At 35.6% G+C, this 21,365-nt stretch overlaps 1 protein-coding gene and 1 long non-coding RNA gene across 3 annotated transcripts in view; one reads left to right on the top strand and one right to left on the bottom strand.

Moving 5' to 3' along the window:
• KIAA2026 (KIAA2026 ortholog) overlaps positions 1-21,365 on the top strand; it is a 106,414-nt gene that overhangs the window by 30,457 nt on the left and 54,592 nt on the right. For both annotated transcript variants that reach the window (XM_039217121.1, XM_039217120.1), the window contains exon 3: positions 12,072-13,486. In XM_039217121.1, the coding sequence (XP_039073052.1) occupies positions 12,072-13,486 (1,415 nt within the window). The remainder of the gene's footprint in view (positions 1-12,071; positions 13,487-21,365) is intronic.
• On the bottom strand, positions 12,946-13,759 carry LOC120220125. The gene is made up of 3 exons (XR_005525472.1): positions 13,701-13,759; positions 13,376-13,423; positions 12,946-13,001 (listed from the first exon to the last, which is right to left on the bottom strand). It is a non-coding gene; the product is annotated as an uncharacterized LOC120220125 (long non-coding RNA).

Here is a 21,365-nt window from a genome sequence, read left to right as displayed (position 1 = left end):
AATTTCTCTGCACCATAAAATAACAATGATTTAATGCAGTAGACATTCATTATTTGTGACCACCCACCGTTTTGGATAGCTTCCCTACATTTTTTGTTAATTCTTATATTACAAGTCCTAACTTCTCAAAATAGATGCTAGAAAATATATTCTCATTCCCATTCACAGCTAAGACAGAGACATATGACCAGTCATATATTGTCTCACTTAAAATTGTATGAGAGCAACCTGAGGTGACAGTCTTGGACAGGGGGTTTATCTTTTGGCAAAGATGGTGGTATGAGCTTCTGGTTTTCTAAGTTCCTAGTATCAGAGTTGTCAAGTTGTGGTGGCAACCTAGTTTTTCCTGGAGAAGCTCTCCAAGTGTGGTTGGGATTCATATTTTCATATATACTATTTTGGTTTCCTGGCCCTTAACAGGGCTTCTGTAAACTCCCTACTAGTCTTTAAATAAATTCCTTTTCTGCTTTAGCCAGAAGAGATTCTTCTGTTGGCAGTTAAGTAGGAGGCATGACTAAACAACTAATACTATAATTTCTATTTTAGAAAATGTAAACAAATGGCTTGCTTTCTTTTTTCATGCCTTCAATTTGCATACATTGTATTGTTTCCTTAATTCATGGATTATTTTGGATTAAAGGTCCTATTTTTTTTTTTTATTAGATTGTAGCCTCTTAAAGAGTGGAGCCCATGGGGCACCTGGGTGGCTCAGTCGGATAAGCATCCGACTTTGGCTCAGGTCATGATCTCAGTTTGTGGGTTCAAGCCCCACGTCGGGCTCTGTGCTGACAGCCAGCTCAGAGCCTGGAACCTGTTTCAGATTCTGTGTCTCCCTCTCTCTCTGACCCTCCCCTGCTTGCTCATGCGCGCTCTCTCTCAGAAATAAATAAAATATAAAATTTAAAAAAAAAGTGGAGCCCATGCTTTCAGCTCTTTGTATCCTTACAGTTGGTACACATTCAATAAACATTTATAAAACTAGTAAAGTTAGTATACTTTGAGACATAATTTGTTTGGCAAAGTTTTTCACTCATTAGCAATGTTCCTTAGTTACACATGACCAAAATAACCTTAAGCATAGCTTCTGTTATTTTTTCACACAGTAACAATAAACACTCTCTAAGCCAAAAATAACAATATCAAAAATGAGACTTATCCAGGCAAAAAAAAAATTTTGGACCACTTTTTCTGTTCATTTGGTGGTGTTTACCTTTTATTTTCTTCTTATTTAGCAAATGTGGTTTTTAGAACTATCCTCAGACAATTTTATAGCATCTCCCCAGCACTGCTTAATTTTTTGAACTAACATTTTAGAAATATGCACTACTATATCTGATTTTAGAATTCTACTTTTGAATTAATTTTTAAATTGAGAATAACCTTGAAAAGTGGTGAATTTTATCTGTCCTTGTCAGCAAATGTGGTTTGCTTCAGCATTTCATAATACAGTATTAAAATAAAATGTTTAATTGTATTATAAGTGAGTGACAAAGGTTTCAAAAATTAGTGAATTATAGGTATTAACTCTATAGCTCTTTGACAAGCCCCATTTCTCCTGAGGGTTAGAAGAAAGACTCACACTTGTAGTTCTAAGGGACTATATTCTGTGATGCTTGCCTACAGCACACTGGACTTTCTTTCTCTTCCTCATGCCCTTTTATACTCTATCCATCATTCTTCCTTGAAAGGTAAAATATATAAGGAACAGAAATGTTTGTAGCAGCCCTTAAGTAACTTCAAGCAATACCCACAGTTGGCAGTATCATGCATGCCCCAACTATGTCATAACTTTTCCAGGTACTCGAGCCAACAAAATGTGTGTATCACATCATTGCCTAATTTTCCTATTCCAAGTGTAAACCAGTTGATGCTACCAATGGCAAACTATGTATTTCTGGCACTTACACTAACCCACTATCTACACCTGAGAAAGTTTTCTTACCCTTCTATGTCCTTCGTGTCCCTATCAATAAGTTGAATTGAGTAATTAAAGAAATTACTGTATCACTAATCTTTATTGGCCAAAGGTTGCTTATCACTACTGTAGGGAAAAACAAGTTCATAAAAGTGTTTTGGTCTGTTCCAACTTCCCCTTTCATTTCTTTCTCAAGCACTAGTTTTATTCTTTCACTTCTGTAGAAACAAAATTGATTGTGACAAGGTTGACCAAAATCAATTTTAATGCTAAAAGTACTAAATTACCTGCATTTTGATGGTTGGTATTCCAATAGATGTAGTTATTTATACCAGACTTTTTTTTTTAACCAGGGAGCTGATTTTATTTTTTATTTTTATTTTTTTTCTTTCATAGTTTATTGTCAAGTTGGTTTCCATACAACACCCAGTGCTCATCCCCACAAGTGCCCTCCTCCATGCCTATCACCTGCCTTCCCCTCTTCCCCATACCCATCAGTCCTCAGTTCTCAGTATTCAAGAGAACATGGTTTGCCTCCCTCCCTCCCTCCCTCTCTCCAACTATTTTTTCCCCTTCTCCTCCCCTATGGTCCTCTGTTAAGTTTCTCCTGTTCCACAAGTAAGTGAAAACATATGGTATCTGTCTTTCTCTGCCTGACTTATTTCACTCAGCATAACACACTCGAGTTCCATCCATGTTGCTACAAATGGCCAGATTTCATTCTTTTTCATTGCCATGTAGTATTCCATTGTCTATACCAAACTTTTAAAGAAACTCAGTTATATCCTTGAGAAAATTGGACAACCTTTTTGGTATTTATCAGCAGAATATTGAAGGATAAATGATTTCTCAGTATTTAAAATGTAGAGAAACTCGGGGCGCCTGGGTGGCTTAGTCGGTTAAGCGTCCGACTTTCGCTTAGGTCATGATCTCGCTGTTTGTGGGTTCGTGCCCCGCGTCGGGCTCTGTGCTGACTTCCAGCTCAGAGCCTGGAGCCTGTTTCAGTCTGTAACTCCCTCTCTCTCTGACCCTCCCCTGCTCACGCTGTCTCTCTCTCCTAGAAATAACAAAATTAAAAAATTTAAAAAAAAAAAAAAAATTTAAAAAAAAAAATAAAATAAAATGTAGAGAAACTCATTTTCATGGTAAAAGACACAATATAAATTTAAGATAAACAGACTCTTTAATTTTACCTGGCTTATATTGCTTTGCTTTTGAAAAGTTGATTTAAGAATTTTTTATTTCACAGGACTTTTAATTTAATTTTTTTATTGTTTATTTTTGAGAGAGAGAGAAAGAGTGTGTGTGTGTGTGTGTGTGTTTATGACTGGGGGAGGGGCAGAGAAAGAGATACGGAACCTGAAGTAGGTTCCAGGCTCTGAGCTGTCAGCACAGCGCCTGACGCAGGGCTCAAACCCATGAACTGCTAGATCATGACCTGAGGTGAAGTTAGACGCTTAACTGACTGAGCCATCCAGTTGCCCCACATAGGCTTTTTAGTATAAAAGTCAGGTAGTTCTATTAAGGTTTATAATGACAGCAGCCTTACTTCAGCTCAACCTCAAGTCGATGAGTCAGAAATATCCTCCTTTAGATATTTTAGTGATTGTTTCCACATTTCAAATTGCCTGCTTAAATTGCTATTTTTTAATATTTTGATTTGGCATTATCTAGTGAAGTCAGTCTGTGAAAAGTGAAGATTTAGTTCTCTTACAGCCATTTCCACTGTTTTGGAAGTTGTATGCTCTTTATATCTGTTCTTAATTTGGATCTTTTCTTATTATTGTAATTATTGTAATTTTGACATTATTGTAATTATTGTATTTTGTAATATAATGTTTATTTACCCACATGGTTAACAGTTGATTTGTTCTCTAATCCTTATATCTTAGAATTTCTTTCTGTGATCATTTTTCCCCCCAAATTATATACTCTAGAGGTATTTTCTCTGATCTTTAAATTGGGGTAGTTTCTATTACTGTCTTTAAGTTCACTAATCTTTTCTTCCGCCATGTCTAATTTGCCATTAGTATCTTCAGTATATTTTCATCTCAGACATTGTAGTTTTCATCTCAAAAGTTTTATTGATGTCTATTTTATATCTTCTGTGTCTCTAGTTAATCTTTTGACTGTATTGATTATGGTTTCAATAACTACTTTAATGGCCTTCTTCGCTAATTCTAACATTTGCTTTCATTTCTTGGCCAGATCTGATTGATTAAATTTTCTCCTTTTATAGGTCATGTGTTTCAGCTTTATTGTATGCCTGTTGGTTTTGGTTTAGGTGCCAAACATTGTTTTGTCTTGGAGGATGGTAGATGTTTTTGTTCCTATATTTTACTCTTGTAAATCTTCGTAGGCTTTTTTCTGGAATGCAATTAAATTACTTGGAAACAGTTTGATCATTTGGATCTTTTAGGATTTGTTACTTGGGTCCAGAGCAATGGTCAGTTTAGGGCTAATTACTCTCTACTACCAAATATTCTATTCGATATCCCATGATTTGTGAGTTCTTCTAGTGTGGCTGGTAGGAATAGATATTGTTTTCAAATATTTTGGATGTTTTTTCCCTTACCTAGCCTTGGCTTGTTATCTAACATGCATGCACTAATTAGTACTCTGTATATTCAAAGGGGACCCTCTGAACATCTATGATGTTCTCACTTCATTCAGCTCTCTCCTCTTTGGTATTATACCCTGCAGACTCTAGCTGCCTTTGTATATCTGGACTCTTGTCCAGGTTTCCTCTCCCTGCCACATGGCCTGGAAAATCTTGGCAGGCAATAAACTGCCACAGTTGTTGGGCTCACCTTGTCTGTTTCCCATTTCTTAGAGGATCACTGTCCTTTGCTTGATACTTAGGTTCCTATAAACCATTCTGTTATCTATTTTGGCAGGATTTTTTTGGTTGGTTCAGGTGGGAGAGTAAATCTGATTCCTTGTTATTTGATTTAGGGTGGAAGCAGAAGACACTTTAAAAGTTTTTACTTTAGTTAGAATCAGTTATGTTTTTTGTTGTTCAGTTGGAAGCATTAATTTATCCTCATTCATGAGTGATACTGTTTCTGATTTATTTTGTTGTTATTAATATACCTTTAAACCCTTTTAATTTCTGTGTATATAATCTTTTTTTCTTCTCTGCTTTTAAAATTTTCTTTTTGTCTTTGATATTTTATTGTTTTATTATGATGTGCCCAAGTGTGGCTTTCTTAATTTATTTTCTTGGGCTTCCTGAGTTGAAGATTTGTGTCCTTTAGCAGTTCTGGGAAATACTTAGCCGTTCGTTATGTCTTCAAATATTGCCATCATCACCATCCTCCTACCCCTCTTCTCTGTTTTTACTTTTTGAAGCTCCATTTGGTTGGTTGTTAGATTGTAATCTGTCCTTCATTGGTCTTTATATCTCTTCCATACATTTTATACTTTGTCTTTTTGCACTGAATTCTTTGAAATTTCTTCAGCTCTGCCTTTTCCTGTGTACAATCAACTATTTAACTTATCCACTGAATATTTTATTTTTGTGTTTATAATTTTTTTATTTCTAAGAGTTTATTTAAAATTTTTTTTAACACTTATTCATTTTTGAGAGACAGAGCACAAGTTGAGGAGGAGCAGAGAGAGGGAGACACAAAACCTGAAACAGTCTCCAGGCTCCGAGCTGTCAGCACAGAGCCCAATGCGGGGCTCAGATTCATTGACTGGGAGATCATGACCTGGCCGAAGTTGAACACACAACCGACTGAACCACCCAGGCGCCCCTATTTCTCTAAGTTTCTTTAGTTTGTTTTTAAATTTACATAAAGGAAATCCAAATCCGAAAGATGGTTCTTTGAAATTCTCTGATAATTTGTTACTTATTTTAATTCCCTCTTTTACTTCTTTAACATGTCTCTTTTATATTTTTTTTCTAATATTGCATTCACTAAAAGTTTTGAGATGAAATCTTGTAGTGAAGGCTTTAGGACCCCAATTTTTCTATGTGGGGAAAATTTTTAATTATGTTTCTTTATTTTTTTTTATTTATTTTTTAATTTTTTTAATGTTTTATTTATTTCTAGGAGAGATATTGAGAGACAGCGTGAACAGAGGAGGGTCAGAGAGAGAGGGAGACACAGACTCTGAAACAGGCTCCAGGTTCTGAGCTGGCAGTCAGCACAGAGCCCGATGCGGGGCTCGAACCCACGAACCGCGAGATCATGACCTAAGCGGAAGTCGGATGCTCAACCGACTAAGCCACCCAGGCGCCCCTAATTATGTTTCTTTAATAGATAGACATTATATAGGTTTTCATTCTTTTTCTGTCAATTTTGTTAATTTGTGTTTTTCAAAAAACTTGACTGATTTATTGAAATTGTTATTTGTCATAAAGTTGCTCATATAGCCTCCATGCTGTTTTCCACAGTAGTTGTATCAATTTACATTCCCATCAACACCATTATTGAAAGAATTATCTTTTCCCCATTGCATACTCTTCCCTCCTTTGTTACAGATTAACTGACCATGTAAGTGTGGGTTTATTTCTGGGCTGTCTTACCTTGTTCCCTTGATCTGTGTGTCTGTTTTTGTGCCAATGTCATATTGTTTTGATAACTATAGCTTTATAGTATAGTATGAAATTATGGAGCATTATTCCTCCAGCTTTGTTTTTCTTTCTCAAGATTGCTTTGGCTGTTGGGGCCGTTTGGGGCTCCCAAAAAAATTTTAGGATTATTTGTTTTAGTTCTGTGAAAAATACTTTTGATTTTCTAATGGTCTTATATTGAATCTGTAGATTGCTTTGAGCAGTATGAATATTTTAACAATATTAATTATTGCAGTCCATGAGCATGGTAAGTCTTTCCACTTGTGTTGTCTTCACTTTCTTTTATCAATGTTTTATACTTTTTAGAGCAAAGGTCTTTCACTTCCTTGGATACATTTATTTCTAGGTTTCTTTTTTTGGTGCAGTTGTCAGTAGGATTATTTAATTTCTTTTTGACACTTTGCTATTAGTGTAAAGAAATGCAATACATATGTATGTTAATTTCATATCTTGAAACTTTATTGAATTCACTTATTGTAATAGTTTTCTGATGGAGTCTTTGGGTTTTTTTTTTTTTTCCTGTATGTAGTATTATGTCATCTGCAAATAGTAAAAGTTTTACTTCTTTCTTACCAATTTGGGTGCCTTTTAGGTTTTTGGGTTTTTTTCCCTTGTCTGATTGCTGTGGTTTGGACTTCTAGTACTATTGAGTAAAAATGGGGAGAGTGAACATTCTTGCCTTGTTCTTGATGTTAAGGAAAAGCTTTCAGTTTCTTCACCATTATGATGTTAGTTGTAGGGTTTTTTTATATGGCCTTTATTATGTTGAGGGATGTTCCCTCTAGACCCACTTTATTGAGAGTTCTTTTATTTTTTTTAATCAGGAATGGATGTTATATTTTGTTTAATGCTTTTTGTGCATCTATCAAGAGAATCATATGGTTTTTATTCTTCTTGTTAATATGATGTATCATGTTGATTGATTTGTGAATATTAAACCATCTCCTTGCCTCCCTGAAATAAATCCCACTTGTTCATGGTGAATGATCTTTTAATGTGTCATGAATTTGGTTTCCTAATACTTTGTTGAGATTTTTCCACCTGTGTTCATCGGGGATATTGGCCTGTAGTTTTCTTTCTTTGTAGTGTCTTCGGTTTTGGTATCAGCATAATGATGACCTGATAGAATAAATTTTGAAGTTTTCCTTTCTCTTCTATTTATTGGAAAAGTTTGAAAAGAATGGGTATTAACTCTCTTTAAATGTTTGGTAGAATTCTTCTGTGAAGCCACCTGATCTTAGACATCTGTTTCTTGGGAATTTTTTAATAACTGATTCAATTTTATTACTTGTAATCAGTCTGTGCAGAATTTCTATTTCTTCCTGATTCAGTTTTGGAAGATTGTTTCTGGGAATTTATCTATTTTGTTTAGGTTGTCCAATTTATTGACATATAATTTTTCATAGTATTCTCTTATAATTCTTAGAGCTCTGTGATGTCAGTTGCTACTTCTCTTTCATTTCTGATTTTACTTATTTGAATCTGCTTTTTTTTTTCCTGATAAATCTTACTAAAGTTTATCAGTTTTGTTTAAAGAATTAGCTCCTGGTTTCATTGATCTTTCCTATTGTTTACTTTTAGCTTCCATATCATTTTCACTCTAATCTTTATTTCCTTCTAATAACATTGGGCTTTTTCCTTTTTCTAATTCCTATAGGTGAAAGCTTAGATTAAGATCTTTCTTGTTTCTTGAAGTAGGCCTGTATTGCCATATGCTATCCTCTTTGGACTGCCTTTGCTGCATCCCAAACTGCCTTTGCTGCATCCCAAATGTTTTAGACCACCACATTTTCATTTTCATTTGCTTCCATGTACTTAAAATATATATATATATATATGTGTGTGTATATATATGTATACACATATATATATTTAACATTTATCCATTTTTGAGAGAGAGAGGGTGAGCAGGGGAGGGCAGAAAGCAAGGGAGACCCAGAATCTGAAGCACGCTCTTCAGGCTCTGAGCTGTCAGCACAGAGCCCAACACTGAGCTCAAACCCACGAACTGTGAGATCATGACCTGAGCTGAAGTCGGATACTCAACCAACTAGAGCCACCTAGGCACCCCATGTTTCCATGTACTTTTTAAATTTCTTCTCTAATTTCCTGGTTTACCAATCATTCTTTAGTAGGATGTTCTTTCATCTCCATGTATTTGAAGGCTTTCCAAATTTTTTCTGGTGGTTGACTTCAAATTTCAGTGTTGTGATCTGAAAATATGTATGATATGATCTCGATCTTTTTATACCTGTTGAGGGCTCATTTGTGACCCAATATTTGATCTGTTCTGGAGGGTGTTCCATGTGGCATCAAAAAGAATGTCTGTTATGCTGCTTTAGGAGAAATGCTTAATACATGTGTTAAGTCCATCTGGGCCAGTGTGTCATTGAAAGCTGTTATGTCCTTGTTGATTTTTTTGCTTAGATGGTCTGTCTGTTGCTCTAACTGGGATACTGGGATGTTAAAGTCCCCTACTATTGCAGTGTTATCAACACTGAGAACACCGAGTTTCTTTATGTTTGTAATTAATTGATATATATATATCAATTATATATATATATATATATATATATATATTTGGTTCTTCCAAGTTGAGGGCATAAATTTTACAATTGTTAGATCTTCTTGATGGATAGACACCTTTTTTATGATATAGCAGCCTTTTTCATCTCTTGTTACAGTCTTTGATTTAAAATGTAGTTTGTTGATATAAGTAAGTATGGCTAGTCCAGCTTTCTTTTGATGTCCATTAGCTGGCTCTTCATCCCCTCATTTTCAGTTGGCACGTGTCTTTAGGTCTAAAATGAGTCTCTTGTAGACAGCATAGTGATAGGTCATGTTTTGTTTTTTTTTTAATCTTTTCTAATATCCCATGTCTTTTGAATGGAGCATTTAGTTTATTTACATGCAGAGTGGTTACTGAAAGGTATGAATTTAATGCCATTGTGTTACCTGTAGTTGCTGTTTCTGATACTGATCTCTGGTCCTTTCGATCTTTGTTGCTTTTGGTCTTTTTTCCTCCCAAAGAGTCCCCTTTAATTTTTCTTGAGGTCTGGTTTAGTGGTCACAAACGCCCTCATATATTTGTTTGTCTGGGATAACCTTTCTCTCTCCTTCTGTTCTGAATGACAGCCTTGCTAGATAAAGTATTCTTGGCTGGATATTTTTCACATTCAGCATTGAATATATCCTGCAAGTCTCTTTAGCCTACTAAGTTTCTGTGGATAGATCTATGAATCTGGTCTGTCTTCTCTTGTAGGTTAAGACCTTTTTTTCCCTTGCTGCTTTCAGGATTCTTTCTTTGTCTATGTATTTTGTCTGTGTATTTTGGTCTTATGTGTATTTTCTATATATTTTGGTCCTGCAGATGGCTGTGGGTTTTTTGTTTTTGTTTTTGTTTTTTACTGAATTTAATGGGAGGTCTTGTGCTTCTTGGCTTTTGATGTGTATTGTCCTTCCCCATATGAAGGAAGTTTGCAGCTCTAATTCATTCAAATAAGTCTTTTCTTTTTCCCTCTCTTCTTCTGGGACTCCTATGATACAAATGTTACTATGCTTTAAGGAGTTGCTGAGTTCCCTAAGTCTACCATTGAGGTCCAGTACCGTTGTTTCCCTCTTATTTTTAGCTTCATTGTTCTCTATAATTCTATATTCTATATCACTGATTCATTCCTCTGCTTCATACATCCTTATTGTCATGTCATCCAGTCAGGATTGCATCTTAGTTATAGTATTTTTAATTTTAGCCTGAGTAGATTTTAGTTATTTTATCTCTGCAGTAAGGGATTCTCTGGTATCTTCTATGCTTTTTTCAAGCCCAGCTAGTTAGTGTCCTTAAATCGTTTTAAATTACTATTCAGACATCTTATGTATGTATTGACTGAATCCCTGCTCATGACTTTTTCCTGTTCTTTCTTTTGGAATGAATTCCTCTGTCTTGTCATTTTCTGTAGGTCACTGGTTTTTTGTGTGTGATTATTAGGAAAGCCTATTCTATTCCTGCTCCTGAGAGTAATGGCTATATTAAAAAGAGACCAACAAAAGGGGTATCCTGTATGCAGTTTGTTGTTGTATTTTGGTTGTTCCTACCCTCAGGTCAATCCTCTGTAGAGTGTCGCCTTGCTTACAGTAGGGGGTGTTTGGACATTGTCCACTGTGTGGTAGGTTTTTATCTAGGTGTGTAGGTGTGGTTGGGTCTGCTTGTAAAAGATGCAAGATCAAAAAAAAAAAAAAAAAATGAAGCTAGATCTTATTTCTCCTAAAGCTGAAGCTTTGAGGCACTCTGTCAGTAAGCTCTGTGCACAAGGGGATGCATTGGTCTTCCTGGAGTGAGACATGCTGTGCTGATTTTCAGGTGGTCTGGCCCCAGTGGAGATACTCCTGCAGGGCACAGTAGGGTGGAGCTTGGTGTAAGCAGCTTTGGTCTCCACTGGAGGAGGCTGTTTACCTCATTGAATTTGGTCAGTGCTGATGGGGGGAGATCAAGAAAGTAGTGTTGCCAGCTCTCTCCTCGTGGGAGCAAAGAGTTCGCCCCACCACTCCTCAAGAAGTCCTTGTAGAAGAGCAAAGAATTACCTCTCTTGTGTTCCCAGTTTCTGTCAGATCCCTGCCTTCCCCTGAGTCTGACTGTTTGCCTGCCAGCCGACATAGTACTCTTGTATTTTATCTCAGCCATGTGGCTGGGTTTCAAAACTCCACCAGATGGTCATTTTTCTTGTAGATGCAAAGTTTTATTCTCTCAGCCCTCTGATCAATTTCTTAAATGTTGAGAATGATTTGATATTTATCTACCTCTGTTCAAGGAATGAGGTAAACCTAGGGTCTCTGTACTCCTGTGCCATCCTCATCCTATAATTTTAGTTTTTAAGGCTATTTAATAACAGCCAGCTTATTTCCCAGTTGTGTAATACACCCTCTTTATAATTTTTTTTTAATGTTTTATTTATTTCTAGGAGAGAGAGAGAGAGCGTGAGCAGGGGAGGGTCAGAGAGAAAGGGAGTCACAGACTCTGAAAAAGGCTCCAGGCTCTGAGCTGACAATCAGCACACAGCCCGACGCGGGGCTCAAACCCACGAACCACGAGATCATGACCCAAGCGAAAGTCGAACGCTTAACCGACTAAGCCACCCAGGCGCCCCTCTTTGTAATTTTTTATGTGCTTAAAAGTTAACACTAACTGTCCAGTTAACACAAAGAAACACTTTCTAGGAATATAATTACCATGTCAAAGGATGTAAATGTCTTTATAGCTCTTATATGACATGGTATTACTTTTAGAAAGCACTACACTGTGCTTTTGTTTAGTACACATGTTTAAATTTTTTTCATTTACTTTGAAATTGTTACGTGTTTTAAGTGGAAACTTTTACTTTAGGTGGCAGAAATGTCAGTGAGAAGACTCAGGTTCAAGTTATATGTTTATTTCATCATCTGAAGAAAAATAATGGTACATATAATGGAACACTTTGTAGCCATTTGCCTTATTGATTAAAGATTAATATGACACCAAATATTTAGTATTTTATGGTACTTTCTATTTTAATAATAGTATAACTGTTAAACTTTCTTTAGGCTTCGGGAGCAGGAAAGAAAAGAAGCAGAAGAAGCTAGTCAAAAGGAAATGGAAGAATGGGAAAGAAAACTCCTAGCTCAAGCAGCTCCAACTTGTATGGAGACTATGTGGGAAATTCCAGCTATTGGTCATTTTCTTTGTTTAGCACAACAAATTCTAAATTTGCCAGAAATAGTCTTTTATGAATTGGAACGTTGTCTTCTAATGCCTCAGTGTAATGCTTTTCTTTCTAAAATAATGACTTCTCTATTAAGTCCTCCTCATCGCAGACCTACCTTACATCGAAGACCTACTTTGCCTTATAGGACCTGGGAAGCAGCACTGAGACAGAAAGTACAGCAGTGGTATACTGCTGTAGGACAGACTGAAAATCCTGATAACTGTGCTGAAAAGCTTGGGTTATGTCCTCAGTTTTTTAAAGTTCTTGGAGAAGTTAATCCATTGGAAGAAAAACCTTTTCATGAACTACCTTTTTACCAAAAAGTATGGTTACTTAAGGGTCTTTGTGACTTTGTGTATGAAACACAAAAAGAAGTTCAAGATGCTGTACTTGGACAACCTATTCATGAATGCAGGGAGGTTATCCTGGGTTATGATTATTTGGAGAATGCTTATGTGCATTTTCCACAGTTCTGTGGTGCAGATGTACGGATTTATAAACAGAGACCTTTTCAGGCCCCAGAATTTCCAGTTCCACCTATCAAAATACAAAGAGTACCTCGGATCAAACTGGAGAAATTGAAGTGTGACTATGTTAGTACAAGTAATGGAGAACATAGGTGTAGTATAGGCCTCTCCTCTGCCTTCAGGAAAGAGCAGGAAACTAATTTTGATACAAGTTGGGGGTCTACTAAAATGAACCTGGATAATCATGACATCTCTGTTGAAATGGAAGTGAAATCCAGCTGTGAAATTAGAATTTGCAGGCCCTGTGAAATTAAAAAAAATGATTGTTATAAAGAAAATTTAGAGGAACCAGGGAGTCCAGGGGAAGTTACTGGCTTTGGAGAGCCTCTTAGTCCAGGTGAAATAAGGTTTATAGAAAATCAAGAAAAATATGGTGAAGCTTCCAGAGTAAAGCCTGAGCCCAGTCCATTAAAAGAAAATGCTCTAAAATCTTGCCAAATGCACGTAAATGGAAGTCACAGTGATCATCCAGAAATTAACTGCCACAAAGTTGTAAGAGACATTCTATTAGAGCAGTCTCTACAGAGTCACAAAAGAATCAAACTAACTAAAATGAGGGCAAAAAAGAAGAAAAAGAAAAAAAAGAAATTGAAAGATGTTTTAAATGAAAACTTACAGAGAAAGCGTGAAAGTCTTCATTCTCTTGCATTCAAATCTTACAAACCTGAGATCCAGAATAAGTTATTGATCATCAAAAAGAAAGCAAAACACAAGAAGCACAAATCTGGTAAGCTAACACAAATGGTTGAGAATTACATTTAAGCATACTTCATGTTCTTCCAATTAAGCATCATGGAAGGCACAGATTAACAGAATAAAAAGTGTGTGTGTGTGTGTGTGTGTGTGTGTGTCTGTGTGTCTGTGTGTCTGTGTTTAAGGGATCAAGTTTTATATTCTTCTACTGATTAAAACCCAGAGCAAAAGAGGTTTTATATACTCACAGAAAAAATACTGGCACGGTATATTTTAATTTTCAGTTGAAGATCTTTGGATGTAATGTTTTTACATTTCTCTGGACCAAATTCTCCATAAGGAATGCTCCCCATCATTTTTGAGAATGTTTTCCCCTCAGGCTAAGAGTGGTACAACAATGAAAAAAGCACTGATATCAGGAGATATCATTCCCAGTACTATATAAAGTACATAGCAACTTAAACCACGGCAAGTCTAGGTGTCAGTTTTTTCCCACATCATATATTTTTTAGCACTCTGTTTTCAGTATATATTTTCATAAAATGTTATGAAATACAAGGAAAAACACTGCATCAACTAATAGGACATGAAGCATATTTGTAAGAGGATTTGCACATTTGTCTTACATCAAATTTGAATATCCCATGTATTTGTTGCAAGTCTATTTAAAGAATAACAAAAAGTTGTATAAATAAAGTCTTCAGTGATTGGTTGCACTATCTTTTCATTACTCAGGTGTTTTTGCTTTTCCTGTTGTTTGTCTTTCAATCAGTTTCCATGTCTTGTTTGTCAAGAAGATAGGTGAGATAAAAGCAGATGATGAACTCCATTTATTATAAAATTTGCCTGGTTAGGAAAAACTTGAATTGTTTACTATAATGAGTTGTGGTTTATTGTCATTATTTGTGGATTTCCATTTTTTATGTCTTCTCTCAGTAACAGATAATTAGGATTTGACAGTAATTTGATGACGAGTTGGTAAATTAGGGAGTGAAGTTTGTTTAGTTGATATAGTTGCTGTTATTTAAATAAATACAATTAAGTATATTTTAAAATGTGTATGTAATATGTCATTGATAAGGAAGCATAAAATTTACTGTTAAGAACAGGCTTAATTGTTGAACTGATAATTGCCAAGTTGAACCACTACATTGGCCCAGGTGATGAAAAACTATAATTTTTTGAAGTAACTTTCAGAAATAAAGCTTTTTAATTTTGTAATAATCCACTAGCTATATAAATTTAGTTTGATTGATATGGCAAATTTTCCTCTCAAAAATATTAACTAATAGTTTAAGTTGGAAATATTTTTCCAATGTTAAAGTATGTAATACTGTTTTATTAATACCATTGTCACCTAAAACCTTTTATTAAGTGTTTATTCATGTGTTCAAAGGTAATTATGACTTATGGGGGTAGATACTGATAGAGCTCCTATACAGACTATAACAATAGCAGAGTAAAAATATTAACTGCTAAGGATTAGATTAAAAGGAATTTATATTGTAAGTGATTCAAGTGTTGGTACATTTTTTAAATGGCAGTAAGAATATTTGTAGATCAGAGAGAAAATTTGTGGGAGTTTCATATCCAGTTGTGCAAGTGAATAAAAAAAAAAAAAAGAAAATTCAGCAAGTACTTAATGTACCATCTCTGAGCATGTTTAGGTGGGTAGAGACAGCTTACAGGGAAGAAAGTAATGCACTTGCCTATACACTTGTCTACATACTAATTTTATCTTCAGAGCAAATTTTGGAAAGTTAGTCTTCAGTAACAAAAATACTTGGATATGGAGAGAAAATACAGTTTCTCTCTCCATTGATAGTTCTGGGTAAGCATATGCCCACTCTTTTTTAATCAGGTGCGAAACTCCTTTCTGTTTTAAAGTGGTGCATAAAATGGTTTGGTTTTTTTTAACTTTTTTTTTTATTTCTAGGAGAGATAGAGAGAGAGACAGCATGAGCAGGGGAGGGTCAGAGAGAGAGGGAGATATAGACTCTGAAATAGGCTCCAGGCTCTGAGCTGGCAGTCAGCACAGACGCGGGGCTCGAACCCACGAACCGCGAGATCATGACCCAAGCGAAAGTCGGACGCTTAACCGACTAAGCCACCCAGGCGCCCCTAAAATGGTATTTTAAAATATTTTAAATTATTTTTAAATGTTTTATTTATTTCTGAGAGAGAGAGAGAGAGACAGCGTGAGCAGGGGAGGGTCAGAGGGAGAGGGACAGATTCTGAAACAGGCTCCAGGCTCTGAGCTAGCTGCCAGCACAGAGCCCAATGCAGGGCTCGAACCCACAAACTGAGATCATGACCTGAGCTGAAGAAAGACGCTTAACCAACTGAGCCACCTAGGCGCCCCTAAAGTTTTTTTTTTTTAAATTAAGTTTATTTATTTATCTTGAGAGAGAGGGACAGAGAGAATGAGCAGGGCTGGGGCAGAGAGAGGGAGAGAAAATCCCAAGCAGTCTCTGTGCTGTCAGTGTGGAGCCCAGTGTGGGGCTAGAACTCACTAACTGTGAGATCCTGACCTGGGCCAAAACCAATTAAGTCACCCAGGCGCCCCCTTTTTTAAAAATTTTTTAAATTAAATTAAGTTATTTATTTTGAGAGGGAGACAGAGTGAGCAGGGAAGGGATAGAGAGAGGGAGAGAGAGAATCCCAAGCAAGCTCTGTGCTGTCAGCATGGAGCCCCATGTAGGGCTCAAACTCACAAACCATGAGACTGTGACCAAGAGTAGGACACTTAACCGACTGAGCCACCGAGGCACCCCCATAAAATGTTATTATAATAGCAACAACAACAACAACAACAACATTTGTTTTATATCATTCTTCAGTACTCTTGTCTTCCTGACAAGAGTTTTGGGCATACTCGAATCCAGTGTTTTCTCTTTCACTATTTTTAAAAGTGAGCTCCATGTTTGGAAAATGTGGAAATGCTCTTCTTATAGATTCACATTGTGCATTAGTACAGGTCCATAATGCATTTTACAACACTTCTGTATCAGATATGTTGAAATTCAGAAATTATCAGATTGTAGGATATTATGATATATATGTTTATTAAATAACATCCCCAGTTGAGTTTGGGGTAGCTCCTGTAATCACACACATAGTTTTTACAGAACAATGTGTAAATAGATTAAATGAGATGAAAACTATAAAGAACCTCAGAACAGTTCATGTCAGGTTTTTCAACCATATAAATTAACTTTAAAAGGTTAGTTTTGAGAACATTTTGAACTTCAGAATTGTGGAAAAGTGATTGTGGGCCTTTAAGGACTCTGGGAAGTCTTCCCCTGGGAAGTCTTCCAGAAAAGAAAACTGTTGGGGCGCCTGGGTGGCTTAGTCGGTTAAGCGTCCGACTTTCGCTTAGGTCATGATCTCGCGGTTCGTGGGTTCGGGCCCCGCGTCGGGCTCTGTGCTGACTGCCAGCTCAGAGCCTGGAGCCTGTTTCAGTCTGTGACTCCTTCTCTCTCTGACCCTCCCCTGCTCACGCTGTCTCTCTCTCTCTCTCCTAGAAATAAATAAAACATTAAAAAAAAAAAACTGTTAAAAAAGAAAAGAAAACTGTTTAGTTTTGTTTAACCTAGTATTTTTTAAGTTTACTTGAACATGGAATTTTTTTTTCAAGTAATAGCATTCTGTAGAATATGTATTGGGATAAAGTGTGTCATCCATGAGCCTTCACTTAGGATAAATTGTACATGTGGCTAATGTGGTCCATTTTATGTTGATTACTACAGGCTTTAATTTTTGAAAGACTTATCTAATTTTTAGTAGAAGCTGCAAAGACAAATTGGTTGAGAATGATTTTATATTTTTAGAGCACTGTGGGACAGTTCTTCAACTTTTAAGCATTTTTATCTAATTTTAGAAATGGAGTTTCCTTTCTGCTTTTTAATTAAATTTATTTTTAGTTATTTAAGCCTCTTCCTTACTCTTAGAAACATTATAGAAGAGAAAAACATTGAAATGCCCCCTATTGTGCATGCTTATAGCATCAGATACTTCTCCTTTATAATACTTACAAATTTTATTTATAGTGGTTGCATTTATTTCTTTCTAGATTATTTTGATGATTGTCTCCCATTCTTGGGGACAGAAGGTTAGCATAGTGACCAACACGTTGTGTAGGATTCTATTGGATACAGAAATGAACACACATAATATGGTTTACTCAGCTATAAATAAGATTAGCCCCTTAAAATGTATCTTTTATATCCTTTTCAAGACTTAGATATTTTTGAATAGCACTGGTACTATACATACCATTTTACAATCTGTTTTTTCCCACATATCAGTGTGCCATGAACTTCTGTGTGATAAGTAGATTTTTGCACCATGATTTTAATGACTGTATAGGATTCTGTTATGTGTATTTTGCAGCTATTTAACCAGCCTCCTTATTGGACATTTTGGTTGTTTTCAATAGTATTCTATTACAGATTTTATGGAGTAGAGTTGGCTGAAATAAAATAGATTTTAAAAATCAGAGGACTTTTTATAAAACCTGAAAAAACTGGCAAAAATTATTAAAGATGCATTAATTGTTACAAAAAGCTTATGGTGTCTTAGGTTATTCATTTCAGCCAATTTGGTTTGGAAGTTTTTTCCCTCTTCTCACATGTTCATTATTTTCAACAAAATTGTTTTGTGTTAGATCCTCTAAACTGATTAAAATAAATAAGTGGTATTATTCTTTTATAAGTGAATAAACTGAAGCTCAAGGTGGTAAACAATTCATTTTAATAATTAAGTATATAATAAAGAGAGTAAAAGGTCAAGTGGAGGGTAAATCAGTCAGTGTTTGCTAGTTATCTTGGAAGGTTTTGCAGAGGATAAAGGACTTTGAAGAATAATGGGGATTAGATAGATGGACATTGGTTAGTAATGTGAACAAAAGCATGAGGGTATAATTAAGCTGGTGTCACTGAAAAGTACACCAAGAAAAAATAAGGAAACAGTTGAAAAGTTGAGGTTTTAGAAGCTATTTGAATGATGAGACTATGCCAGTTATGGGTGATCTCTTTCTGGACAGGTGGTGCTGTTTTTTAACTAATTGCATTAGGTGTCCAATGCAAGGAAATGAGCTTAAAATAAGAGATAATAAGTAAAAAGCAATAAGCTCCTTTATAGGGAATAACTGAAAAAGCAGTGTAGTATACAATATTTGATCACATCCAGACCCATTATTGTGAAAAAGTTTTACAGGGTTTTTTTGTTGTTGTTTTTCTTGAAAACACTATAGAACCTAACTATGTGTGTCTGTATGGGGAAATTTTTAGAGGATCAACTCAAGATGCCAAGATAGAGTGAAAGGATGGATAGAATATTTTTTCCTTTATATTATGCCATATACTCATTCTCCTCTAAAAGCTAATACTCATAAATGCTAACTGTATGCCAAGCACCATTCTAAGCCTTTATATATATTTACTCATTTAATTTTTATAAAACTCCATTAAATGCTATTATTATTCTCCATTATATAGATTTTATAGGTTTAAAAAACTGAGGCACAGAGGTGTTTACTAACTTGTCCAAGGTCACATAGCTATTAAGTGGCAGGCTTAGGAAAGGGATCTTGCAGGAGTTAGGACCATTGAAGAGTTATAAAAAGAAACTGGCAGGGTTTTCATGAAGGAGTTGAAGGTAAGTTTAAGATGAAGAAATTTCTAAATCCAGACAGAGAATGATTGACTATATGACTGTATTGACAGAAGAAAATAATGTTTCAAGAAAGATGTTACAATAAAGTAGCAGAATTTGACAGATGATTGAGTATTTTAAGCTAAGGAGAAAAAAGAAATCATTGTTTAGCAGTTACTGAATTATATGATAGTGGTAAAAAAGTTACCAGTATAATGAGAAATTTGCTTATAGGCAAGAAGAATAGAAAGAAAATCAGCTGTTGTGTTAAGGTAAAATTGCTTACTTAGAGCTACAACCCTCCAGAAAGTTGTATAGATTATTTGCTTAAGACATGAACATTTAGTAAAGAAAAAGTCAAATTTAGATTCCAGTTCTGTGACTTTGGATTCCAGGCGCTTCCCAGATTTCTATTTAATAATACAAATGCCCTTGCCCTTTTGTTTTTAACAGTGAGTAATGTCTTAGTAGCCATTCATTTGTTATGATTACTAAAATGAAAGTACTTAGAAAGTAGTGAATGTGTTAGGATAATTTTTTTTTAATGTTCATTTATTTTTGAGAGAGTGCGTGTGAGTGAGCACGGGTGGGGGAGGTGCAGAGAAAGAGAGGAGACACAGAATCCGAAGCAGGCTCCAGGCTCTGAGCTGTCTGCACAGAGCCCCATGTGGTTCAAACCCAGGAACTGTGAGATCATGACCTGAGCCGAAGTCTGACGCCTAACCAACTGAGCCACCTAGGTGCCCCAGGATAAATTTTAACATAGGAAGGCCAAATATAGGAGGGCTTTGAAATAAAAGTCTGAATAGTTCAAGGAGCCAAAGAATGAAGACAGGCAGGTAAGGCAGGAGAAGGGTAAAAATGAATAAGAGACAGGAAAGAGGAGTTGGATTGGGGATAATAATCACCTTCGATTTTCTAGTTAAGAGGTATATCTCCATGTTCTGGAAGACTAGAGTTTTGTGCCTAAGTTATAATATAAAATATATTTTTAGTTACATTGTTTTTCTCTCAAGTTGGGCTTCCTTTACTACAGCTGTTCTCAGCATAGCTTTGAAAAGCTTCCTTAGGCCACTCTTGAATACTAGGCCATGTTGTTTTTCTTCTCTATTTTCCAGGTACAAGTTGACACTCATTTATTGCTCATGTCTATGTTTTAGGCCCAAGAGTTGTGTTGAAATTCTGTATATGTTTTAAATTGACTTCTGACTTTAGCACAGTCCTAGATCTGAGAATTATATTCTGTTTTATGGGATGAGGTGACTTAGGGCAGTGAGAGTAAAGACTTGGAATATGATTGAGTGGTAGAAGAACAGAAGCCCACCGGGGGAAAGTATGTAACTTGCCCTATATATATTTTGCCCTGGAACAAAAACAGATTACCAAATAAAGCCTGTGTGGTTTTGTAGTATCCTGTGCTACATTTTAAAAGTAGTATAAAAAGGAAGAGCCAGTTTTTACTGAAGAATGCAAGAAAATTTGTATTCAAATTTTTATGAGGCTATAGACTGAAGATATTAATAGTGATATGTGAGTCTTATAATCTTAATCAAAAGGAATGCTCACACCAGTCAGAAGCAAATTACATCTCTGTAGAAGATTTGAAAGAATACAGTATTTTATCATAAAAAGAGCACAGCTTTGAAGTGAGGCAGATCTAGTGCAAATATATGTCCAGTGCATATTAGCTATAAGTCCTCCATCAATTTACCTGTTGATAGCTTGGTTTTTTATCTGTGAAAAATGAGGTAATACCTTGTTGTAATCATTACAAGTATTAATTGGAATAGCGAATACATAGTACTTAACATGGTTCCTGGCATGTGGTAGGAATCAGTAAATGGGAACTATTATTTTCAAAAGTTAGAATTATATAATGGAAAGAACATGGACTTTGGAGTTAGAATCCCTGACTGTGGTACTTGTTTACAGTGAAACACTTGAGTAATTTCATCTTTGATTTTCAGTTATCCCACATTAAAATGAGGTATTGCCTACCTTGAAGGGTTGTTTTGAGAATTAACTGAGATAATTTATATAAATTATCTTGCTAAGTGTCTGACATACAGTAGGTTCTCAACAAAAGTTAGTGTTCTTACTACCACTCCTAGGTCATGTTGTGAGACTCTTCAGTAAATTGTGTAAATTATCTAAAGTTATTGTCAGTGTTTTCTTTATTTAAAAATTGACTCATACCCTAAGAATTATAAACAGTTACCTGTCTCCCTTTTCCTCTCTCCAGGCTGGTGAAATTTCTG

The sequence above is a fragment of the Hyaena hyaena genome, unplaced genomic scaffold (assembly GCF_003009895.1).
Source record: "Hyaena hyaena isolate Hyena2069 unplaced genomic scaffold, ASM300989v1 scaffold_675, whole genome shotgun sequence".
Lineage (NCBI taxonomy): Eukaryota > Metazoa > Chordata > Mammalia > Carnivora > Hyaenidae > Hyaena > Hyaena hyaena.
Note: the sequence above shows the minus strand (reverse complement) of the source record. Positions and strands in the feature narration are given on the sequence as shown.